Source organism: Artibeus jamaicensis, unplaced genomic scaffold (assembly GCF_021234435.1).
Source record: "Artibeus jamaicensis isolate MK-2021 breed Jamaican fruit bat unplaced genomic scaffold, CSHL_Jam_final contig_1284, whole genome shotgun sequence".
NCBI lineage: Eukaryota > Metazoa > Chordata > Mammalia > Chiroptera > Phyllostomidae > Artibeus > Artibeus jamaicensis.
Window position 1 is genome coordinate 3,517,697 of NW_026521249.1, and position 23,565 is coordinate 3,541,261.

The following is a 23,565-nucleotide window of genomic DNA, read 5'->3' on the forward strand; positions in this document are numbered from 1 at the left end:
AAAAAATTTAATTGAAAAAGGAAGCCTAAGGAGAAAAGGTTTGTATGAGTTTCTCAACAAGGAGATAAACAGAAAGATTCAAACCTTCCTTTTTCTGATGTGCACCTCTCTTCCTTGTGTGCTCACTTGCTGAACATGAGCAGAATGGAAATCTTGACTTAAGTGCTGTAGTTTTGGCATTTTTTTTGAGTCATTTATTCACATTATTCCATTCACTCTAACTGGACGTTTTGATTATCCATGTGTTAGTATCATCTTCCCCAAAACATTTTAACATCTCGGGGGCACTGGCTGTGTGTTCTCCTTAACACCCAGCATGGGGCACAGTAAAGCTTTATTTTGGAACAAAACTTGAAGTATGGCAGGGGAAAGCCAGACTAACATGTCCATCCTGAAGAATGTTGCCAGGGAAAGCTGGTGGGTTTTCTGGGAGATTTTGAAGAAAAAGGAAAATGAGGGAAGGAAGCCATAAGAATCCATGTTAATTTTATCTTCATTATACACATCTCCTTCTTGTTGAAATGATACCCTGACAGCTCTCTGGAAAGCCAGCCCGTCCCCTCTCCCCCGCTTCCCTGCCTCTCAGCCAGTGTGCTGAGGGATAGAGCTGGGACCTGTACCCCTCAGTGCCCCACAGTCCCCTGGCGTAGGCCAGTGGTTCAGGGGGCACATGTGACCCACACTGAGACCAGGAGACACAGGGAGAATTTTCTGGAGGTGACAGACAGGGGCCAGCTTTCTCTCCCCCTGGTCTTAACATATGCAAGCAGGGCTGCTGCCATCTGGCCACCAGGCAGCCCAAGGAGAAAGCCAACAAGAGGAGCAAGAGAAGAAAAACTGGGTCCTGGCAACATTGTTTGTGGTCGCATCAAGCTCCACTCTGATCACGTAAAACCAAGACTTTTCAGTTTCCTGAACTCATAAATTCCCTATCTGCTTCATTAAATTCTGTCACTTGCAGCCAAGAATCCTAGATGACACAGAAAACTTGCTCTGGAGGCAAGTAGACTTGGGCTCAGATTTTGGCTTCACACTGACCCACCAGTGATGTGATCGTAACCAAACTGTTTCTCCTCCTGGGCTCCAATTTCCTCATCCATCAGTGCTGTTCTGGGGATGTAATAACTATTTTTAAAGGGCCAGCACAATATTTGGACAAAATTAAGTGATTGGCAATTTATGGTTCCTCTCCTCCTTCTGATTTTCTTTAAAAAACAAAAAGTAAATACTTTCTGATGGGAAGATAAAATGACTTTCTTCCAGCCAAATGTCCTATCTCTTTCAATGAGCAGGAGCTGCAAAGATGAAAAATACCTTGAAGGAGGCCACCCCTGGGTCGGAGATGCCAGGTGCGTGTTGGCCAGTGCCATAGCCCGCGTAGCTCATCACCCACGGCTCATGGAAGGTCACCCACAGCTTCACACGGTCCCCAAAGGTGGAGAAGCAGAAAGCTGCATAGTCCAGGAAGGCATCCACCACACTCTCATTCTGCCACCCTCCTCGATCCTGCAGGGCCTGGGGCAGGTCCCAGTGGAACAGCGTGGCCATGGGCTCAATGTGCGAGTCCAGCAGGCTATTGATCAGCTTGTTGTAGTAGGCGACACCCTGGAGGTTGGGGCTGCGTCCATGTCCATTGGGGAAGATGCGGGACCAGGAGATGGAGAACTTATAGACCTGAGCCCGGATGCCACGAAGCAGGGAGACGTCAGAGTCCACCTTGTGGTAACTGTCACTGGCCACGCCCGGTGTTGCTTGGCCCTGGGCGGCCTTCTGGAGTCCAGGCTGGTCCCAGACACTTGGCCCCCTTCCGTCCTCGGCCCAGCCTCCTTCCACATTAAAGGCCCCGGTGGAGACGCCCCAGAGGAAGCCTTCAGGAAAAACACCCCACAGGAAAGCATCCCGTTCTGCCCTGGACTGGTTAGCAAATGTTTCCCAGACTCTCTGGTAGGCAGGGCTGGGTGGCGAGGAGCCCGCTGCAGGCTTGAGGTCCCGCGGCTCGGCGGCCTGAAGGGTCAGGCTGTCAGTCAGAGAACAAGACCTGCTATGGGATTGAAGGGACATAAAGGAACATAAGTAATGACTCTGAGTTACAAATGCCCCCAGGCCGATGAACAATGACACATTTAATCAGTAAGATTCCAGAAACTCTGAGTGGAAAGCCACATCTACGGAGTCACAGGCAGGAAGTGACTGGCAGGTGGGAAATTATTACCACCACCCCTTCCTGGCTGAGTCGTCATTGCTCCGCTCCGGCCGGAGTGGGAGCTTCGTGCCCGCACCGCTGTTCTCCGTGTCAGCCCGCCTGAGTCCCGCCATAGGTTTCGATGCTGTACTTTTTTCCTCTTATAATTTCCTCCTCTTGTAAAACATTGCTTATAAAACATAGCTAAGAATAGTGCTGACTTCGATTTATTGAGCCTTAATCCTGTGCTGGCTACTGTGATAAAAATGTATGTATATGATCTCATTTAATGTTAATAGTAAATTTATGAGATAAGTACTGTAATTATTTATCTTCATCCCACAGAGGAACCTGAGACTTAAAGAAATGAGTAACTTGGCATCAGGGCCCAGCGGCTGTTTGCCGGCTGGTGCAGAAATGTTTCCATAACTGAACGACATGTACAGCTCTGCTGACGTGCCCCGGTTAAAGATCAGCACCGGCGCAAGCTCCCTTCTTCTGCACACCTGCCTGGAGGAGAACGTGACGGCAGCCCCGCCTTCTTCCAGGTTAAAGGCCCCGCGGAGGCACCGCAGAGGCAGACATTGGCAAAGGGCTCCCAGCGCAGACACCTCGTTAAGGGTGACAAAGCCATGAGATAGGAGCCTGGATCCTGATGATTGTATCCACTGTCCGTCTCCAGACTTTATTATGTAAGTGAACTCATGTCACGTTTTTTTTAATGAAAACTTCTCCTTGACCACCTAGCTTGCAGATGGTAGAGTCTGTGCTTTTAAACACGTATCGCTATGTTTATGTGTGGATGTATAGATGCCCATATATATTTCGTTATTCTTTATTTTAGAAATAAATATATCTAAAATAAAATACATTAAATGTTCTCATTTTTTTGAAAAATTTTTTTATGTTTCAAATCAAACCTCTAAACTGATTTCCCAACCAATGAGTCATGACCTGCCGCAGTCCCGCCGGCAGAGGGCAGCTTTGAGGGCGGGCGGGTCCGAGCGCGCGTGTCTGGTCGGGAGAGGAGAAGGCACCTGGGAAACGGGTGGGGAAGGGAGGACGCTAATCCTAGGTTGGCCCAGAGCGAAGACCTGGTAGAAGTGACAGGGGCACCGCAGAGGGACCGCCCTCCCATGAAGGGAAGCCCGGGCCTTCCCCAAGCACCTTCTGTTTTATGAAGGATCGTCCACATTTGCTGGGAAAGTGGAGAGGGAAAATGACGACCTGCAGTGGTGAGTTCTCCAAAACACGCGTGTGATTCTGGAGCACAGCAGGGACACAGGTGACCCCACTCCGTGCACAGCCTTGGTGCTCGGACCCTGACTGTCCTGGTCTGGGTGAAAAGAGGTCTTGAGGAAATAGATAAACTGCCCCTGGATAAAACAGAACCTGCCCTGTGAACCTTGGAGCTGGAGTCCTGGGCTTGCCTCCCTCGCGAAGAGATTTAGCACACAAAGCTCAGTCTCTGCCCGGCACCCCCACTGTCCTGCTGCAGCCGACCCTGCCCCCACTGCAAGCCACCTCAGAACGTCTCTGATGAGACTCTTCTCCCTGCTCTGGGGAGCAGCGCTGAGTTTCAGGCCACAGTCTTGTGTGAGGGTCACTTCTGGGCTCTCTGTCTCACCTCTGAGGTATAAAACTCTCAAGTAAGAAAACAAAATTGGGCCTCCTGGAAGCTCCCTCCACCTGCCCCTGCACCCGGCAGGCTCTCCATCAACACCGACCCAGGTGAGGACCCCCACCCTGTACCCCGCACCCCTGCAGTGGTCAGTTGAAGGTTAGCCAGTGGTACCTTCCTTTCAGGCAAATTACCATCAAGGGGTTAGAGAACCTTGAAACTGGTGTCACGTATCATCTCATGGTTTTATAATCACTAAGCTCTCAAGGTACCCCTTTTATTATGACCGCTCGAGTTTAACTTTCTGAAAAGACATAGCCCAGAACTCCTCAGCTGACTCCAAGTGTGGTCAGGGAGCAGTTCTGACCTACTTGCTCATCACACTGTTCACACTTCCAGCACAAAGCTTGGCATGTAGCAGCTGCTCAGGGCCTGTGGCTCTGAATGCTGATTTGGAGTGACAGGATTTGAGCTGACAGGATTAAATACCAGAAGGAGCTACAACGCAGGACAGCCAAGAGCCGGGAGAGAGAAAGTACAAACAGGTGGTGGTGACTGAAGTTTATGACCTCGGACAGAGCCTTGCTGAGGTGAACAATGAGGCGAGCTTTAGCTGAAGGTCTGGGCAGCCAACGGGTGCCTCCGCCGGCCTTTGTGGCTCCTTCACGCAGGGTGCCCGGGTTCTCAAGTGTGACACACCCCCATGCAGTGCTGGGGGTGCCGGGAAATCCCACTGCGGGTTTTTACATCGTCCTTTTCTCCCTCACTCAAGAAGCATGCTGGGATATGAATGCGGGAGAGTCCTGTACTCATGGGGATAACCTCAAATCCGCTCTTTCATTTTAAGCATGTCATTTACAAATGTTGGTGCTTCAGTCATTTGTTAAGAAGTTATTTGCAACCCCGCCATAAATAAAAATCTCTGGCCCGAGAACACCACTGAGTTAGGCTTCTGCCCCGCTGCACTGCCAGCTTTCCTATCTACACTCTCCTCAGAGGAAGATGTTTCACGCTGTGCATGAGCAAACATGTGCAGAGGACTCACCATACTTACTCGGATCATATAGCCACAGTGGGATGATCAGATCTATCTTTACCCCGGCTTGCTCTGCCACAGACTCACAGGTTCTCGAGCTAGAAGGCAGGGGTTCAAATCCCAGCTCTGCCAGGTATGTGAACCGCAAGGTGGCTGACTGACAGGTAAGAATGCCAGAACCATGCTGGACCCACAGTAAGACTCCGGAGAAATGGGTTCTCCCTGCTTTTCCCTCTGAGCCTTCCTCTCTCTTCTCTAGGAAGTCTCGATGAACTCACTGGCCCGAGAGGCAGATGACCGCCGTCTCCTGAGGCTACACATGTGAGAGAGCAGAAGAGTGTTCTGCAAATATCAGTTATTGGTAATGGCCAGAAATCTAATCTTACCTTTTCTTGGAATCTGATGAACAGTTCAAGAATATATTAACATCAAACCCAATGGTGAACACTTGCTCTTTATTGATGGCTGTAAGAGAAGACATTTAATTAACTCTACCTGAAGCCCAACAAACAATGTTCATGATTGCAGTCAATAGTTTTCCTCACCTTATACAACACCCCTCACCTCCAAGCAATGGCTCTAAGTCCCTCTGGAAAACTCTGTGGGCTAAGCATGTAAGGAAGTCAGAAGCAGTTTCTACCTTCTTATGACTTAGAACAGCGGTTCTCACACTGTGTGCACCAGCGTCAGCCGCGGAGCTTATTAAGCACAGATGGCTGGGCCCACTCCAGAGTTTGGGATCAGTTTTTGATCCGAGGGGGCTCGAGAAAGGGGAGGCCCTAGTGATGCTGCTGCTGCTGGTCTGGAGGCCACACACACAGCAATTCATTTAGAAGAAGTCAAATATCAGAAGGGTGGATTTAAAAAAATTATAGTAAACTATACATCAAACATAAAATCAACCACTCTAACCTTTAGAAAGGGATGGAATTTAACAACAGAAGTTGTTATGCTACAAAAGGTGAGTTAGGGTTGGAGTTATTAAGAGGCACCTATAGACAAGTTTCATGAAGTCTGTGAAACCAGCTCAGCACTGGTTACAAGTGACCTGTCCTGTACTCTGACCTTTCAGGGTAACTGGACTGAATATCATGGCACCGGAATTGTGCCCTTGGCCCCTTCCTGCAGAGTGTCTAGTGACCCTCAGCCCCTGATGCCTTAATAGATCCCACCTTTCCCTTGACCTAATTGGACCAGGGGCAAGCTCCTGAACCACAGCAACCAATCAGATTCAGTCTAAAAAAATTTGGATATTGAGGAGGTGCTCCATTGGTCAGGTACCTACCAGGGCCAAGTGCATGTTGAGGTAATGGGGAAATGAACAAAGATAAGCAGAGCAGGCTGGCTGGGGGTAGAGAGGCAGCCCTGCTAAGGGCTGCAGAGATGAGAAACCCTGGAGGGAGGGTAATGGAAGGAGAAAGAGAGGCACAGAGCAGTTGGCTATGCTTACACCTGACATCTTATTTCCATAAAACCAAGGTATCCTTGGCATCCTTGAACAGAACCTGTCATCTTTCTTGGGTCAGTGGGAGTTGAGGGACAGACAACAGGAAGGCAAGGGACACTAAATCCATCTGGGATGGGCTCTCAGACCAACTCTTTTTGGGTCCCTCCTTCTACTGGAAGCCCAGACTTTCAAGACAGCTACCCCCAAGTCAGTGTGCCAGATGTCACTCAAAACCTGTCCAGTGATGGTCCACTGACCTTCAGAAAGGCTGAAGAGCAGCTCAGCGGGGCTGTTCCAGGTGGAGGGGCAGTTCTGGAGCCTCAGACTGAAGATGAGAACTTTCACTTTCGGCTCAACAGTCTGAAAAAGATAAAGGCCAGCTGGTGAACCGAAATTGCCTAGCATAAACCTTTTGATAACAGGGGCAAATATTTCAAGATGAGAAGCTAGGAATACTCAATCTGGTTTTGGAAATTACCTCCAGCCATCTCAGTTAATAAAGGGAGCTGGCTCTAGACTCCTGAGGGAGAAAGAGCTACGCTTCTCAATAACAGAGACAACCCTCCCCATGACCTCAGCAAAGAGATAGTTTGTCCGTGTTCTCATCTTGGGCTGATGAGGCACGTCCTCGAACAGGGCACCGTGTTAGAACCAGGGACAGGGCAGTCCACTCTTGTCAGGGGTCTGTGTCATGGGAAACTTAATCAGGTACCACCTCATGATATTTATGGATGTCTGAGGTTTGCTTCTAAATGATCTGGTTTTGGACAGGGGTGGTAGGGTAGAGAAGAAGCCAGATCAACCACAAGTTGATGGGTTTTAAAGCTCTAGGTAGTTTCATTATACTTTTCTTTCTACCTTTGGCTATGTTTGACATTTTCCATAATAAAAAGATAAGAGGATCTGTTTCCATTAAAGTTGGAGTAGGCATAATTTTTTCTCCCATTTCCAGCCTTTCAATATCAAAGGAAACATATCCAGGTTGACATGTTGTTTGACTTCACTTTAAATTACCTTGTTGGGGGAAGTGGAGTTTGATCATTTTCCCCTTGCTAACTTTTTCCTCCTCTGAGCAGGTAAAGGCCACGGAGAGGAACCAATAGCAGCTACCAGAAAGGGAGCCGGGCACAGTCTTTATTTCCTCAAAGCCGCCTGTAACCACGTCCCTTCTTTACAGATGAAATGCCTTCAGTTCTGAGAAGCCAGGTAACCTGACCAAGACCATAGTTGCTGGAGCAGAGACTCACTCCGCCTTGTTCTTCCTCTGGGTCAAGGCAGGAGAGCTACACTACCGAGGGAGCTCTGAAGGGTCCTCCTTCCCGAGAGAGCAGTGCACAGCGGGCAGCCCGTGCCATCTACCACAGGAAGGGAGAGCTGGAGGAGCCATCTGCTGAGACAGTGCCGCTCAGCAGGCGGGCGGAACCGCTTCTGATATGTGGCTGTGGGACCCTCACGTAGCTCCTGCAGAACATGTGGGCGTGACACGGCTCTCTGTCATTGTGCTGGGCCTGAGGAAGTCCTCTGGCCCTACACACCAGGACGTTGGTGGGAGCAACAGCCAAGGGTCCCTGGGACACACGGAGAGGCAGGCAGGAGCCCCGGGGGAAGCGCAGAACTGGTGATGTGGGAAGCTTTGGGAAACCTTGTTCACCCAAAACCCGAGGCGCCCTGGGAGAGCGATAAGGCCGTCTGGGAAAAGCAAACAGCAGGATAGTCACAAGGACTGGGGCTAGCACCCCCGCTGATAGAACTAATTCTCACATTTAGCCTTTGTACTCTGCTTCTGCCCCGTAGATAGAACTAATTACCGCATTCCGCTTCTGTATCCCGCTTTGCTACGTAGACAGGAAGACCCTGTAGGCTATATAAACCCCAAGAATCCTTTGTTCGGGGCTCAGAATTTGGAGACTGACTCCTCTGGGCCCGTACACGTTAATAAACCTCGTACTCCAGAATCCCTCGGTGTCTGGTTGCTTCGTTTTCCTATAACATTTGGTTCCCTGACCAGGAAGCGACCTTATACAAATTCAGGCTGACTTGCCACCGACTGGATAAGCGGGGAGGTGGCCGGAGGTCCAACTGGGGAAGCGGGGGTGCACGTGCCCTGAGATTTCTCAGACCCCGTCCAGTTGGAGCGACAGCCACCGGCCCGCACTCCAGGCGGGAAGCGAGGGTTTCGGACTACGACCTGACCCGAGACCAGAGGCGCCAAATTAGTAAGAGCCCCAGAGACTTGATCTGAGACCAGAGAGAGGCTGATCACCTCAAATCAGAAATTTGGGTCGGATTCATGCTGAGTCCAACTGCTTGACCCCCACCCGAGGAGGGATTGTTTAAACTCGGAGTGCTTGACAGTGAAAGTGTGAGTGACTGTGTTTGTGGCTCCACGGGCTGGTCCTACGGACAAGAGTGGGCCCCAACCTGCGGTTCCTGTGTCAGATCATACGGCGTAACGGCGTAACGGTTGGCAGCTAACCCCGAATTCTGCTGGGGCAACCTTAGCCAAGACTGACTTCATCCCTCGAGAGAGCAGGCCAGGAGGGCGAAATGAAACCCCTTCCCTTTGTTTGTCTGCGTCGTTCTGGGAGGATCACCACGGGTGGGGGACCTTCCACTGTGTTAGATTGCATGCTGCAAAACTCTGACTGATTCCGGGGCCAGGAACCGAGCATAGATGCTGGTCAGTTAGAGGTCTTCTGCACCTCTGAGTAGCCAACATTTGGAGTAGGCTGGCCCCCCTGAAGGAACACTGAACTTAGGTATAATTAGGACAGTCCACCTCATAGTAACAGGCAAGCCAGGACACCCCAATCAGTATGTTTATATAGACCGCTGGCAGGAATTAGTGCAGGACATGCTGTCGGGGTGCAGGTCAGAAGCCTAAGACAGTGGGAAAGGCTGGCGGTAGGCGAAAAGTGGTGCAATCCAGTGTTTTAGTCGCCCGGTCAAGAGGAACATGCTGCCCCCCATTTTCAAAGGAGAGCCAGAGGAAGAGCCATCTGTCAGTCTGCCTCCCCTATATGCTCTGGAAACTCTCGGCCAGACCCGGGGAAGCAAAGACCCTCATCTGCAACCAAGATTCCGGCTCCTGCTGGTCTCTGGCGGCAGAGTAGAGACCCTGCTCAAAGGGGTCGGCCTCTCTAAAATATGCCCCAGTATAACAGAGCAGTGAGGCAGAGGCAGTGACCCCCCCCTCCGCTGGAGGGGCAAGAGGTGGCTGAGGCCCACATGGCCCCCTGCACCTGGTCCTGCTAAAGGGGTTGCCAGGAAGATAAGCAGGGCGGCCCCAGCCAAGCTCCGTGATTGAGCCAGGAGCGAGCTGCAAAGACCTCCTGGGCCTGTGCTGGCAGCCCTGGCAGTGGGTTCTCTGGGAAACCAGATACCTCCCGGGAGCAGGAAGCCACCAGATTGGCTAAGAAAAGAAATAGACCGGCACACTGGAGCACGGAACAAGACCAGTGCACTTACTGCAGAGAGAAGGGGTACTAGAAAAGAGAGTTCCCCAAAAGGAAAGAAGAAAAGCCCACTGGCGGACGACAAAAACCAGGGTTACAGGCGCCTACAGTCCTCAGGTTAGCTGGCTTGGACCCAGACCAGACTGCCACAGGGCTTCAGAAACTCTCCCACTCCCCTAGGAGAGGCCCTGGCCAGAGATCTAAAATCATTTACCGAGAAGGAGACTGACCCAGTGTTATCGGTGTGTAGATAACCTCCTTTCAGCCACATCAACCTGAGACTGCTGCTGGGAGGACCCTTGCCAGCTGTTTGAACTGCTAATGAAGACAGGGTGCTGGGTGTCCATGGAGAAGGGGCACAGGTCGGGGCAGGGTGGGCACACTGCGTGCTGACCCCAGAGCTCGGGAAGGGTGGAGTGCATGGACCGGACTCTCGGGGAAGCTCTGGCTGGGTTCCACCGGGAGGCTAGACTGCCTTGGACTGATTTGCTGCTGCTGCCACTGGCGCTGTTTAGGGTTGGGAGTGCCCCTAGCCCTTCGGGCTGTGCCCCATGTGGATTAGTCTTTGGGAAACCTCCTCCCATTCTCAGAATAGACAATGGGGGACCCCAGACAGCAGGAACTCCAGGTGGTGATGCTGCTTTCTGGGGAGGTGAGGCCCACTATGGCTTCTCCCACCCTGCAAGTGGGAGAAGTCTCCACCACGGATTTGCAGCCTCTGCAAGTGGGCTCTGCTCACCCACTGCAGCAGGGGCTGCCGGGAGCTGCTTTGGCTCCCGAAAACGGAGCTGCAGAGCCCCCAGCTTCACAGGTGGGCGGAGCCTGCTCTCCACCTGCATTGGTGACTGCAGCCTCAGTGCGCCACCCCCAGTGGGGCCTTGGGGGCTTCCTGGGCTCCTGAAACCGGAGTCCTGAGACCTTCCCAGGTGAGCGGAACCAGAGTCCCGGTACTGCCATTGTAGGTAAAATAGATGAGCCACGTGAGTGCCCCACCTGGAGGATAGAGCATGCATGGGCGCTGCCATCTTGGACCTGGATAAGGCTTCTCTTTAGATTATAGGCTGCATGCTACTGCTGTGTGGATGCTGCAGCAGTCAGGTTCTCTATGTAACTGGTTCTAATAGTAATGGCTCTGGTTTTGAAAGTCATGAACTGAGGTCCAAGAGTGACCACCTGATTTATAGGGAATTTACAAGGTCTAAGCTTCAGAAAGGTGCAAAATGTCCCTGCGAATCTAGGGACTTTTAGTAGAAGATACCTATAGTGCTAGAGACTTTTAGCTGCCACATACTGAGTTTAAGCACTGAGTTTAAGTATAGTCTTTCCCAGTGTGGGAAAGGAACCAAGATTAAAAGAGAATGATGATTAAATCTAGATGAGTAGAAATATGTATAAAGGATATGAAAGTTTTAAACCTAGAGTTAAGGAAACCTCAACTACTTGTTTTCTGGTTTTGTGGGAAAAGAGCGTATTTCTCTGCCACTGGTTGTTTCTGATCAGAAACCCTGTGTACCTGAAGACCTAGCCAGTTGGAGAGGATGCCTTTGCCACCCAGGACACAGGAAGGGTCATTTAGGGCTGATAAGTGTTTCAGCCCGAGGCAAAGCAGCACGTCTCTGCCACGAGACCGGGCCTGAAGGAGCATGTCTCTGCCAGGCACCAGTGGACGCATTGGTGCAAGAGAATGCCTCTACCTGTATATGGTTTCAGAACTCTGTGTTTTGGGTTTTGCTCTGTATCTACTCTGAGAAAGGAAATTGAGGATTCCAGAAAAGTTTGAAACTTCATACTCTGTAAGAAAATGAACAATAGAAAGTATAAGATTTGTAAATAAAGAAGTAAATGAAAGGATGTAAAAGTTTTTTGGATGTTGCTGAAGGTCTATGGAAAGCTGTGCAGATAGAAAAGGGTATGTAAAAGGTTGTAAAAGTTTGCAAAAGTTTTAGAAAGGAATTATGTGGGGTTAGTAATAGAAGGTATAAGGCATGGAGATGCAATCTTAGTGGGTATCAGAAGGAAAAGGATTTTCCATCACGCTTTGTATTTTCTCCCTACCTGATCCCTCCAGAATTTGGCACTCTGAATAAATGAGTAATGACATAAGGTTTCTTTACATAAAACCAATAAGACCAGTTATTAATAGTAGTTTTGTTAACCAGGACTTAGACTGAAATGTCACGCCTGAAGGAGGCATGTATGGGTTCTGGTCATTACCAGAAAGCCCTGAGGAACCGGGATTGACCTGTGAAGTTAGCAAAAGCCTACGAGAAAAGCCTGGTACTTTCGTTGGTTGTGTGGTTCATGCCAGTCTTTCCAGGGAAGGAACGAAGGTTGCTTTCCTGAAAGATGGCTAAAAAGGAACCTGTAGGCACAATGGAGGCTCAAGGATTTGAGTGAAACAACTGGTACAGGTGAAGCCAGATGGCAGATGTGTGGTTCTGCTTCTGTGCCCTGAGGGGCGGACTGAGAAGTCAATCTAAGAGTTCCCTGTGTCAGTTCCAGCAAAGCAGACTTAAGGATCAAAAGTGATCCAGGCTGCTCTTGGTGTGTTTATGCAAATGAACAGCCAATATCAAGAGCGGGACCCAAAGTAGTCCCTGTAATAACAGTGAGGGTGATCTTAAGGAGAAAAATTATAGTTCAAAGAAAAGCACCATGCTCAGTATTGGACATCAGAATGGTGCAGCTAACTGTCTTGAAAGTTTCTTTTCATTAAAGAGTTGAAACCAGGTTTATGATATCACTAAAGATGTACAATTTACAGGTGCAAAGAACCTTGCAATGGAATGTCTTCCCAAAAGACAGTCTCACAGGTGCAGAGACTGGTTTAGAGATTGTTGTGTTAATTAACTTGTATGTTCTTCTGTTTTCATAGGGCGTATGCCTATGACCTGCCTATGCCTATGAGTAATTAGTAGCAATATAAGCCTCACTTAAGAAGCCCATCTTCGACATTGCCCCCCTGAGACTCAACAGTTTGGCTGAACTAAGTAGTTAAGTTAATAAAAGGTTGGGGCAGTCTGTGGGCTTCACTTTAGAACTGATTTTCCCTTTTCTGTCTTCATAGCTTGGACAGAAAGGGCTCAGAAATCTGAAAGGAGGGACATCTTAATGTATTCCCCTCAGCCCGAGTGAAGTATAGTAAGCCACAAGAGTCTTGGATAGGTATAGCATGCCTTGTGCACCTTCCACTAAATAAGCCATTCTTTACTGAAGTCCCTGCCTTTGTCAATTAATGGTTACGATTTAATTGTACTTCCAATTTCTTGCTTAATCTGTCACCTCCAGAATACAACCTGACTGGTATGCCAACGGTTCAGTAACGCCAGCCTTTGGACACCAAGCCTGCGACTTCCTGGTGACAGCCAACTGACCAGGACCCTGTAAGGTCTTTCCCCTTACAGGAAGGACTCCCTCCGTGCTGCACCCCCTCCCCCCTTTCAGGGCACCCCTGACCCAGGGGTAGGTAGGACAGCATCCACTTCCAGCCGGAAGCAGTTAAAAGAAGATGAGACCTTCGTCCATTTTCCTTTATATGATTATAAAGTGGGTGTAAATCTGAAAGGAGGAATATTGATACAGGGTGCAGCCAAGGCGGGGGGCCGGAAAGGATTTGGGATAGGGTCCAGAGTTTGGGGTGTCCAAGAAATATTGAGATGTCCTCACCCCCCCCCCCCAGGGGGAAGGGACGAATGGAGCAGGGCCATTGAGAGCTGTTTTGCATAGCAATGGTTTTGCAGCTGACCTCTAGAGTGATTATTTGACATATCTGTGGCCTTTGGCTAGTTTTGTGGATGTGTTGAATAGTGTGGCCAGGCTTAGAGCTAGAGGAATAAAGTCACTTACCCAGGATGTAACTAGGAGCAGAGCCCCTGAGGGGGGAGGCCTGTATCAAAGCTTAGAAAAGATCAGCTCCAGGACATGAGGGGATAACTACTCAGGTTTAGAGCCACACGGTTTAGGGCAGAGTGAGGACCCCTGCAGCTTTGGTACAAGAAGACTACATGGCTTTGGGGTTCCCCCTTTGGCCGTGTGGCCTAGAAAGCAAGAGAGACTTTGACTAGAACTTGGTACAAAAGAACTCTTGCCAGTAGACCGTGAAAGAATGCCACATAACTTTAGATTAACTAGAGATCCTGCCTGATACAGCTGATGGTGCCAGCGACCTGAAACACAGATGTGTGCTCTTTCCTGATTTACAGTACCCGGAGTTGGGACAGTGCGAGTAGGGAGCAAAGACATGAAAGTATTTTAGGTTGAAAAACTTGGTTTCTGATTGCTTTTTTACAATAATAGAATTGGAATTATAGGTGATAGCAAGGGAAATACCTGGTCTTTACACCATCTATATTCTTTTTGTTCTAAATCTTTGTTTTCTTTGTTAAAACTATATAAATAATTCTACAAAAAATATATAATAGTCCAAAAGAAGAAAAATTAATGCTCTAAATCCAGGAAAAGGGGGGATTTGTTTATTCTACAAGAAGAATATTGTTATGCTAAAACAAGCACTAGTGTTGTTTAGCATAAAAGGGGGGAATGATGTAGAAAGCTTTGGAAGACCTTTATTCACCCAAACCCGAGGCGCCCTGGGAGAGTGATAAGGCCGTCTGGGAAAAGCAAACAGCAGGATAGTCACAAGGACTGGGACTAGTATTCCCGCTGATAGAACTAATTTTCACATTTAGCCTTTGTACTCTGCTTCTGCCCAGTAGATAGAACTAATTACTGCATTCTTCTTCTGTATCCCGCTTTGCTACGTAGACAGGAAGACCCTGTAGACTATATAAACCCCAAGAACCCTTTGTTCGGAGCTCAGAATTTGAAGACTGACTCCTCTGGGCCCGTGCACATTAATAAGCCTCGTACTCCAGAATCCCTCGGTGTCTGGTTGCTTCGTTTTCCTATAACACTGGAGCTGGTGAGGGTGCCTGCTCCTCCCTGTCCTGACCTCACCCTCTTCCCTTGCAGCCCATGGGAAGAGGCCCCTTTAAGAGGAGAGTGTGGGGACCTGGGAGGAGGAGGGAGGGTAGGTACTTCAGGAGAAAGCTGTGGGCAGCACGATTCAGATTCCTGTGGACACAGGGCAACCCCTCTCCATGGGGAGATCTTGGCTGCTCACCCTGTTCTGGGTGTGGTAACTGTGTGGTTTCCCAGTTACCAGGCATGGGACCAAGGATCCCAGAGAGGGACCATCTCCTCTCCAGCTCACTTCTCACCACTGCATAATCAGAGTGCTCATCCTGAATCTTTAGGGCTGCTTCTGAGCTGTCAAGTGCAATATCTGGAATTTAACTGCTACCTAAGGAAACAAAAGGAATAAACAACTGGTGCAGGGGTGCAGTAAGTGGCTGCTACATTTATCCAGGGAAGGATTTACTATTTGGCTGGTGGGCTTTGAACTGAGTGTTCACACTTTACCTAGACACTGGTAGGAGCTTGTCTCCTTGAGAATGTTGTGATGTAAAAAGGGAAACTATAACCCACATCCTCAAGCAGAAAATAAGCCAGGGCTCTGCTGGGTGCCTCTCTGAGGGCTGCATCTGCATAACCCTTGTGCTCTCAAATGTCAGCGTGCCTCACCCACTAGCTAAGCAACAAGCACTGGCTGAATTCCTTGAAGAAGACCAAAGGCAGATTTATTTACTTATTTATTTTAATTATATTTTCTTGATTATGCTATTACAGTTGTCCTGATCTTTTTTCCTTTGCCCCCTCCACCCAGTGCCCCCTACTCCCTCAGGTAATCCCCCCATTACTGTTCATGTACGTGGGTCATACATAGGTTCTGTGGCTACTCCATTTCCTATACTTTATATCCCCATGGCTATTCTGTAACTACCTATTTGTGCTTCTTAATCTCCTTACTTTTTCACTCATTCTCTCCCTCCTCTCTCCCCCGTCAACCTTCTGATAACTGACTTCTTTTCTCTTGCTTTTAAGAGTCTCTCTCTATCTTTAAGCTTTGGCCTTTTAATAATGTGTCTTGGAGTGGGTCCCTCATAATTGGGACTCTCTGAGCTTCTTGGACTTGCATGTCTATCTCCTTCACCAGATTAAGGAAGTTTTCTTTCACTGCTTTTTCAGATAGATTTCCAATTTCTTGCTCTTTCTCTTCTCCTTCTGGCACTTCTATGAGGCAAATATTGGACCTCTTAAAATTGTTCCAGAGGCTGCTTATACTATCCTCATTTTTTGTATTCTTTTTTCTTCTCGTTGTTCTGCGTGATTTTCTTTTGCTTCCTAATGTTCCAAATCATTGATTCAATTCTCAGCTTCATCCATTCTACTATTATTTCCATGTAAATTGGTCTTTATTTCAATTAGTGTATCCTTCATTTCTGACTGGGCCTTTTTTATGCTGCTGAGGTCCTCACTAACTTCCTTGAGGATCCTTATAAACAGTGTTTTAAACTCTGTATCTGACACATTGCTTATTTCCATTTAGCTCTTTTTCTGGCATTTTGATCTGTTCTTTCATTTGGGCCATGTTTTTTTGTCTCCTCATTTTGGCAGCCTCCCTGTGTTTGTTTCTATGTATTAGGTAGAGCTGCTTTGACTCTGTGTCTTGGTAGTGTGACCTAATGTAGTAGGTGTCCTCTAGGGTCCAAAGGCACAGCCTACTTTTGTGTGAACTGAGTACACCCTCCTCTTGTAGTTGAGCCTTGGTTGCTGTTGGCAGGTCTACGGGAGACATTTACCCAGGCCAGTGAGCTGCAAGGACTGGCTGTGACTGCTGACCACCAACCTCTGCCCTCTGTGGAGGATCAGCTGTACAGGGGCAGGGTGGTGGTTCTCTGATGCGGTCTGTATCTGTCTACTGAGTGCATCGGCCCTGGAGTTTCCCCAGTGGTACAGGCCAAGGTCGGCCCCCACCTGTGCTTTGCCTGGGGCACCCTGCCTGAGCTGTGAAGCAATCTGAGGTGGCTGCTACTTGTGCTGGGCTTGGAGATTCCCAGATGAAGCCAAGCTGTGACTCTAATTTGGCTGCTGTTAGGGCTCACTGAAACCAGCTGTTGCTTGTTTGATAGGATTTAGGAGCCAAGACCAGCCATTCCTTTTGGACAAGCAGCTTGGGTGGGCCCATAATTTGGGTGGGGAAAAGCCTCTGTGGATCTCCAAGGTGGGCCACACAGTGTTGGCCAGGTTAACAGAGTTTCAGATATGGCACCGGCTTGCCATATGGCACACAGTGCCTGGGGTAGAGCAGGCATGAAAACCCTAGCAGTTATTACTCCAATGTCTTGTGAAGGCATCTGCTACCTTTGATGAGATCGTCTCATTATTTGTAGATAACAAAAGCAACAGCATCTACGCAGGCCAGCTGGAAAGCCACAGATATGGGGATGGGATCAGTGCTGATTTGTCCATGTTGAGCCACCTGCTTCAGAAAAAATGGAGGTTCTATGTAGCTGCAGCAGTGAGGGTTTGACATTAATAAGCTTGGCCTTTAAATGAATAGTTCCCCTTACAATCCATCCCTCTTGGTGATAGAGGTGATGGGGTCAAAGCCAGGAGGCATGGGGTTGAAAGCAGAGGCAAATGACGCTGTCCCAGAACCTGCAGAGGCCAGAAGAAGGCCTGGGTGAATTCCAGTGGCATCCGGAGACAGACCTGCGAGAGGGCGGCTCTTCGGGGGTAAGAATAGGAATACTGCCAGGGCGCAGGAGGTCCATAGAGAAACTACTGGCTATGTGATAGTTATACCCTATCAGGAGATGGGGGAACAGTGGGGGCTCCAGGGAATTAAGTAAGGAGATTTCACAGTAGTGCCCAAGCATAGGAGAGGCAGCTAACTGCTGGGTAGGAGACATCTAACACACTTTCTCAAAAAGGAGTCAGAATTGTTAGACTTGATAAAAACAACACTAGGTACAGGAAGAAGGGGCCTGAGGTTGTAGGAAATTTCCGATGGCTGGTATCTGATTTAGTGGTCCTGGGTGTAAAATGTCTCTTTTTTAAAATTGTGGTAAAATGCACATGCTGTAAAATTTACCATCTTAACCATTTTTAAGTGTACAGTTCATTGTTATGCAACCATGACCAAAATCCATGAAATGTCCTTTTTAATTTAGAATTTTAATTCTCAGTAGATTTCTATATAAGAGAGCAGGAGATGCATGGAAATATTTACCTGAACAAATCAACCCTCATTATCCTTCCCCAGGAAGACAGCCTCCCGATGTTCTCTAGCGGTGCTTTTGGCAGAAATCTCCCCAGATACCACTCTGCAGGCCTGCAGACTGCAGGGGCAGGTCAGTTTACACACCAGCCGAGTGTTAAATGCCTAATACATTCTCGGGATCCTTTGCCACTCGTCATCAATGTGGGAAATAGTTCAACTTACCGGCAACTCACTCAGCGTCTGCAGCAAACTTGCATTGCTTTGGCAGTCATACGACAAATCAAGAGAAAGGAAATCGACTGCGTCCTGGAAATAAAGGAACAGGGTCCTCAGAGCACAGTAATTTCAAGATGAAAAACTGCTCAGAAGTGTCCTTTTTTGTTTCTCCCTGATTACTGAACTGAATACTCCTAAGTAGGGTTTTTCAAGGGACAAGCAGACGGAGGAGAAGCTGGGGAAGGAGTGAGAGAGAGAGAGAGAGAGAGAGAGAGTGTGTGTGTGTGTGTGTGTGTGTGGGATGGGGTGCTGCGTATTGTTGGGGATGTATCATTTACGTACTTGGCAAAGTGCCTGGCACACAGTGAGTGCTCGATTGCATGTGAGTACAGGGATGAATGAGTACATGGAGTCCTGGATGCCAGGCATGGTGGATTCAAGCAGGTAAGCACTAAGGAGGGAGTCAGAGGCCGCAACAGCCCTGGGCAGCGCCATCCTCAAAGTGGTCCTCCCACTTCATCGGGACAGAGGTGGTGGAGCCCTCCGTCACCTGCGGGCCCCTCAGTGGTCTCTGTAGAGCCTACTGGGGTACTTAGTTCTGTTTTCATTGTAGGCCGTAGTAGCCATTGGCTACTTTCAGGTCACAGCTTAAAATCCACCCCATTTGGCCCAAGCCTGGACCATACTATTATCTGAAAACATAGTTCTCATGGCCCGGTCTTCGACATCCTCACCCATGTTCTAGCGAAGGGCATACCCCTCCGCCCTGTGTCTGGCCTGCATAGACTTTAAAAACTTCAGATTCACAGAGTCTTAACATATAACGATGGAACTGTGACTCCTTCCCCGCCCTTCTCGGCAAGCCACTTCGGGTCATCACCAGATCGTTGCTGGTCTTCTGCTCAGAGGTCATCTGTTCCTTCACAACAAGACTGTGGACAATGGCATCTGGTGACAGTCGTGTGCTGTGGACCTCGGACGACTGACTCACCACTGGAGCCGTCCAGCTTTCCCAGCCAAGTTGCCATCAGTGTTTACTAAATGTTCCACACACTCACTCCACTTTGGCGAGGTTCTGGAAGGTTCTGGAAGTTTCCTTTCTAACCTTCAGCCCTTGCTTTTGTCAAGTCCATACCATTGAGTTTCTATTCTTAAAAGTCACTGTGCTGGGTACAGTGGGTGGGGATTCAGGTTTAAAGATGAATAAGATCCACAGATGCTGACAACCTAACAGAGAGTGTTAGTAAGTGCACCAATTACACGAAGAAAAGGCAGGGATTCGGAAGTGCCATGAGGAAGCTCCACCTCGGGGCTCCTGAGACCTTGTTGGGGATTAGGCTGGGAACTGGGGACACCTGTGAAGGCCAAGGGCTGTCTTTCCGCATTAGGCCTCGGCCTCTGTATGCATGACTAGCCCTCCAGATGATTCTGATAAACATCAAAATCTGGGAACTGCTGGTCTAAACAAATGACTAGGGCTTTCACGTGGGGAGAGACCGCGCGGGTTGAGCAGGACAGCACTACTGAGTGAGGCCTCCTGGTGAAGAGCTCATTCACATCACATATTAATAATCGGTATGACCTCGTTGGAAGGGACGTTGGAGGAAGGCTAGGAAGTAAGGAGGGAATGCAGGAGAACAGGAAGAAAGCAGAGCACAGGCTGAGAAAATAGGGGGTGAGGTCAGACAGGGAGCAGAACTCGCACAGTTCAGGGGAGTGTAACTTCCCGGCAGGGAACTGGGCACAACCGTGCTTTTGAAGAATAATGCAGCAGCACTAAGTGGCGTGGACTAGGGCAGGGGGACCAGTTCAAAGGCTCTTGCTCCACAAGCACTTTTCTGATCAGCACTTTGGTCTCCAAAGTTCATAACTGATAGCTGTTATTGCCCCTCGTAAATTAATTTAGATGGCATTCTGGCTGCACAATCAGCCTTGGAGCAGGTGGTTTACAGTTTATCACGTCTGGATTTTAAGTTTCTGAGCTGTAAACCTGAATACCAGACGCTGACGTGGTATTCATGTCCCAGACAGAGGTGTGTGTGTCATGGGGCAGCACTGTCTGTAACCTGCGGGTCAGCGCCCCGCAGGTCAGCCCCACCCAGGACCGCAGCAGTCCGCTCTCCTCCTTGACACCTTCCGGTTGCTCCACAGCCAGCGCCACGGGCTGAGGCTGTTTCATTCTCGGGCTTTTAATTTTTCCTATGAACATCATAGTTTGAAAGTTCTATTTGGAGGAGGCAGACAGCAGGATGAGCACTCTACAGAGCACATAACACACAAAAACAAACAAAGCCTTCGCCCTAGTACCTGTTTTGCTATAAACTGACCTCTCTTTTAATAAGCTATTTTGGACTTTTTAAATAAAAAATCACAACAAGCAGAGGCATTTGGCTTTTTTGTATAGGCAGGAGCTGAGATTTGGTTTTAAAGTACGAATTTAGAGAATGTATAACATTAAGAAGAGACATTTATAGAAGTGTTAAGCCAGCAGACAAACACATCTCTTGGTTTTTAAAATGAAAACAGCAACTTTTCTCAGATATTACAGACAATATTTCAGGAACTTTCCTCACCTTGGCAAGTGAGGACATGGACGGTTCAAGCAGGAGGTCCCAGACCGCTGTGGCTGGTAGGACGATGGAGAACTGTCCACCTGAAAGCAACCAGAGGAGGGGTGCAGTGAGCAAGGCAGGAACCTGTGACCACGAGGCCTCTTGCAGCCTTTTTTCCCATCGAACTTTCTATTCCATGTTCACTGATTTAGAAAGAATTTCTTTTTTTTTTTAAAGATTTTATTTATTTATCTTTAGAGGGGAAAGGAAGGAGAGAGGGAGAGAACTGGCCTGCAAACCCAGGCATGTGCCCTGACTGAGAATCGAACCTTGGTTGCTTGGTTCCCAGGCCCGCGCTCAATCCACTGAGCTACACCAGCCAGGGTGATTTAGAAAGAATTTCTGAAGAAATCAGTCACATGACTTAACCCTAGCTGAAAGAGTTTAGAAAACAAGGTGGCTTACAGAACAACCCTTCAGAGAGTGTTTTGTATAAACCAGGACTCTGAAGTCCTGGTAAAAGTATCCTTGTAAAAGTTGTTTAAAAGAGTAAAAGCAATGAAAGGCAGGGTGCACTCAGGGAGCTGCTGTTTCTTGTCCTCACTTACTGTACAAACATCAGTTCAGCCCTTACTATGCACTGTGGAGTCAACAGGGAATACACACAGTGCAGCTTGTACCTGCTGGCTTTGACATTTGATCACCTCACAGTGGTGCTCAAGTCTGTGTGCCTCATAGCCACCTGAGTGCTTCTCAGAAGACTGGGGTGGGCCCAGGAACTGGTGCATTTTAACGGGCTTCCCGGTGCTTCCTGTGCAGAGGTCCTCAGACCACGATCAGAGAAACGCAGCTTCGGGTTTGGGACCCTCAGTTGTTTGAGCTGCTACCCCTTTGATGCATACACATCTTTATCTTTCACTGGAGGAACAAAATTTAAATATTTCTTTATTCCTCCCAAATATCAAGCTTAAGACTGGGTGCGGGGTAGGTGCTCTGACCTATAATTAGAAAACACTGAACAAAAACTGAACAGAACCACTGTTAGGCACTTAAACTATAAGACAGAATTTCATCCAAATTCTGTACAGGGGAAAGATTTCCAGCCACTGAAACCACCACTACCAACCACCTGCCGACTCCAAAGTGCTTATTTTGTTAAGCAAATGGAACTTTGAAATTCTCGGAGCAGGAATGCCACCCAGACACTATGAGCCCCGTTCTGATAAGATAACGCCATTCCCAGTGATTTGATGAGTGTGCCGATGGCTGCACCCTACCTTTCACCCACTTACTTCCCTGCTTTGGTCCATCGTCACGGCAGCACAGAGACCATATGTTCTCAGCTTGTGCTTAACATTTTAAAACACAATTTAGTACCCTCCCTAGAGCAATAAAGTGAAACAAGGGTACAGTTAGTCCTTAAGCACAAGTAACCCATGAATCATTTCTACTTGACTTCACAAGCTGTTTTTAGAATTCAGACTATATAAATGAGCCTAAATTTCCAGAAATTCTCATATTATACAAAGTGATCAAACTTCCCCAATATCATTTCCAACTAGTTCTCAGTTCAAACATAAACTGTACTTCTTAAAATAATGTAAAATGCAGATTAACCGAAACAGATTATCAGTCTACACCTGCAGCTCACATTTTCTATGGGACTGAAAGGGGGTTATATTCTGGTTTAAGATAACTTTATCTAGTAATTTTTTGCCAAATGTGGTTAGAGATAGGTATTCATGTCTATAGGACTCAAAATCAGTATTTGTTGTGGGTTGAAAATTAACCATTCTAAGCCTGGGTAGAAAATCACTGCATGACACTGTGTAAACTCCTGTCCCTCGGAGTCGTTGCTAGACCTCACTAAGAGGATCAACTCATCTCTGTTTCCACCCCAAAGGGAAGTTATTTCTCCCAAAATCATTTCAGGGGTCTGCACAAACAGCACCTTTCCATTTTCTCTTTTCCCTTTTGGCCCAAGTGCGGCGATAAACGGAACCTGGTCAGTACTGAACTGCCAATAACATTGCTTCACGCCACTAAGCCCAGGGCTGGACCGGGAGCGCAGCGCTGCTGCGCAAGGCTGCGCGTGCCGGCAGCTCAGCCAGCGGAGGACGCTCAGCGCTCCTGCCCTTCCCAAGGTGGGGGTGGGGGTGGGGGTGGGGGTGGGCCGGGAAGGGGGAGGGGGTTCGTGCCCCTCCCCCTCGGACTCTGCCGGCGCCTGTCTTTTGTGTCTTCCTCAGTGTTGGCACGCTGAGCATGTCAATATGAAGTTTACAAGACTTAGTAAAAGATTAGAAAAGAGCTTTTCAAAAATTGCTGTAAAATATTAACATAAAATGCACTATTAAAGAGTTGAAGTGTGCAGTTCAGTGGCATTAAGTACAAAAACACTGCTGTGCAACCGCCACCACCACCCTCTCTAAAGCGTCCAGCCCTCCCAGACTGTAGCTCCGTGTCCATTGAGCAGTAACTCCCCGTTTCCCCCTCCCACTGTTCCACTTCCCTCTCTGCACTGGTTAGTCTAGGTCTTTCATGGAGGTGGAATCATGTAGTATTTTTGTTTTGTGGCTGGCTTATTTCACCTAGTATGATTTCTTCTGGGTTCATCCATGTCGTAGCACATGCCAAATTTTATTTCTTTTTAGGGTTGAATAATATTCCATCGTTTGTATATTCCAGATTCAGTGTACCCATGCATTCACTGACTGGCATTTATTTGGTTACTGTGAACACTGCTGCAATGAAAATGGGTATACCCATACCTGTTCAAGTCCCTGCTTTCAAGTTTTTGCATATTTACTTGCAAGTGCTAGATCATATGGTAATTCTGTATTTAATTCCTTGAGGAACTGCCATGCTGTTTTCTGTGGTAGCTACCCAGTTAACACTCCTTCCAACAATACACAAGAATTGCAGTGTCCCTGT

The 23,565-nt window shown here is 48.3% G+C and overlaps 1 protein-coding gene across 1 annotated transcript in view; it reads right to left on the reverse strand.

Moving 5' to 3' along the window:
• LCT (lactase) overlaps nt 1-23,565 on the reverse strand; it is a 63,970-nt gene that overhangs the window by 31,009 nt on the left and 9,396 nt on the right. The window contains exons 2-6 of the mRNA XM_053666768.1: nt 20,656-20,735; nt 18,089-18,172; nt 6,544-6,646; nt 5,226-5,304; nt 1,315-2,041 (exon numbers count right to left, since the gene is read on the reverse strand). Coding sequence (XP_053522743.1) covers nt 1,315-2,041; nt 5,226-5,304; nt 6,544-6,646; nt 18,089-18,172; nt 20,656-20,735 — 1,073 coding nt within the window. The remainder of the gene's footprint in view (nt 1-1,314; nt 2,042-5,225; nt 5,305-6,543; nt 6,647-18,088; nt 18,173-20,655; nt 20,736-23,565) is intronic.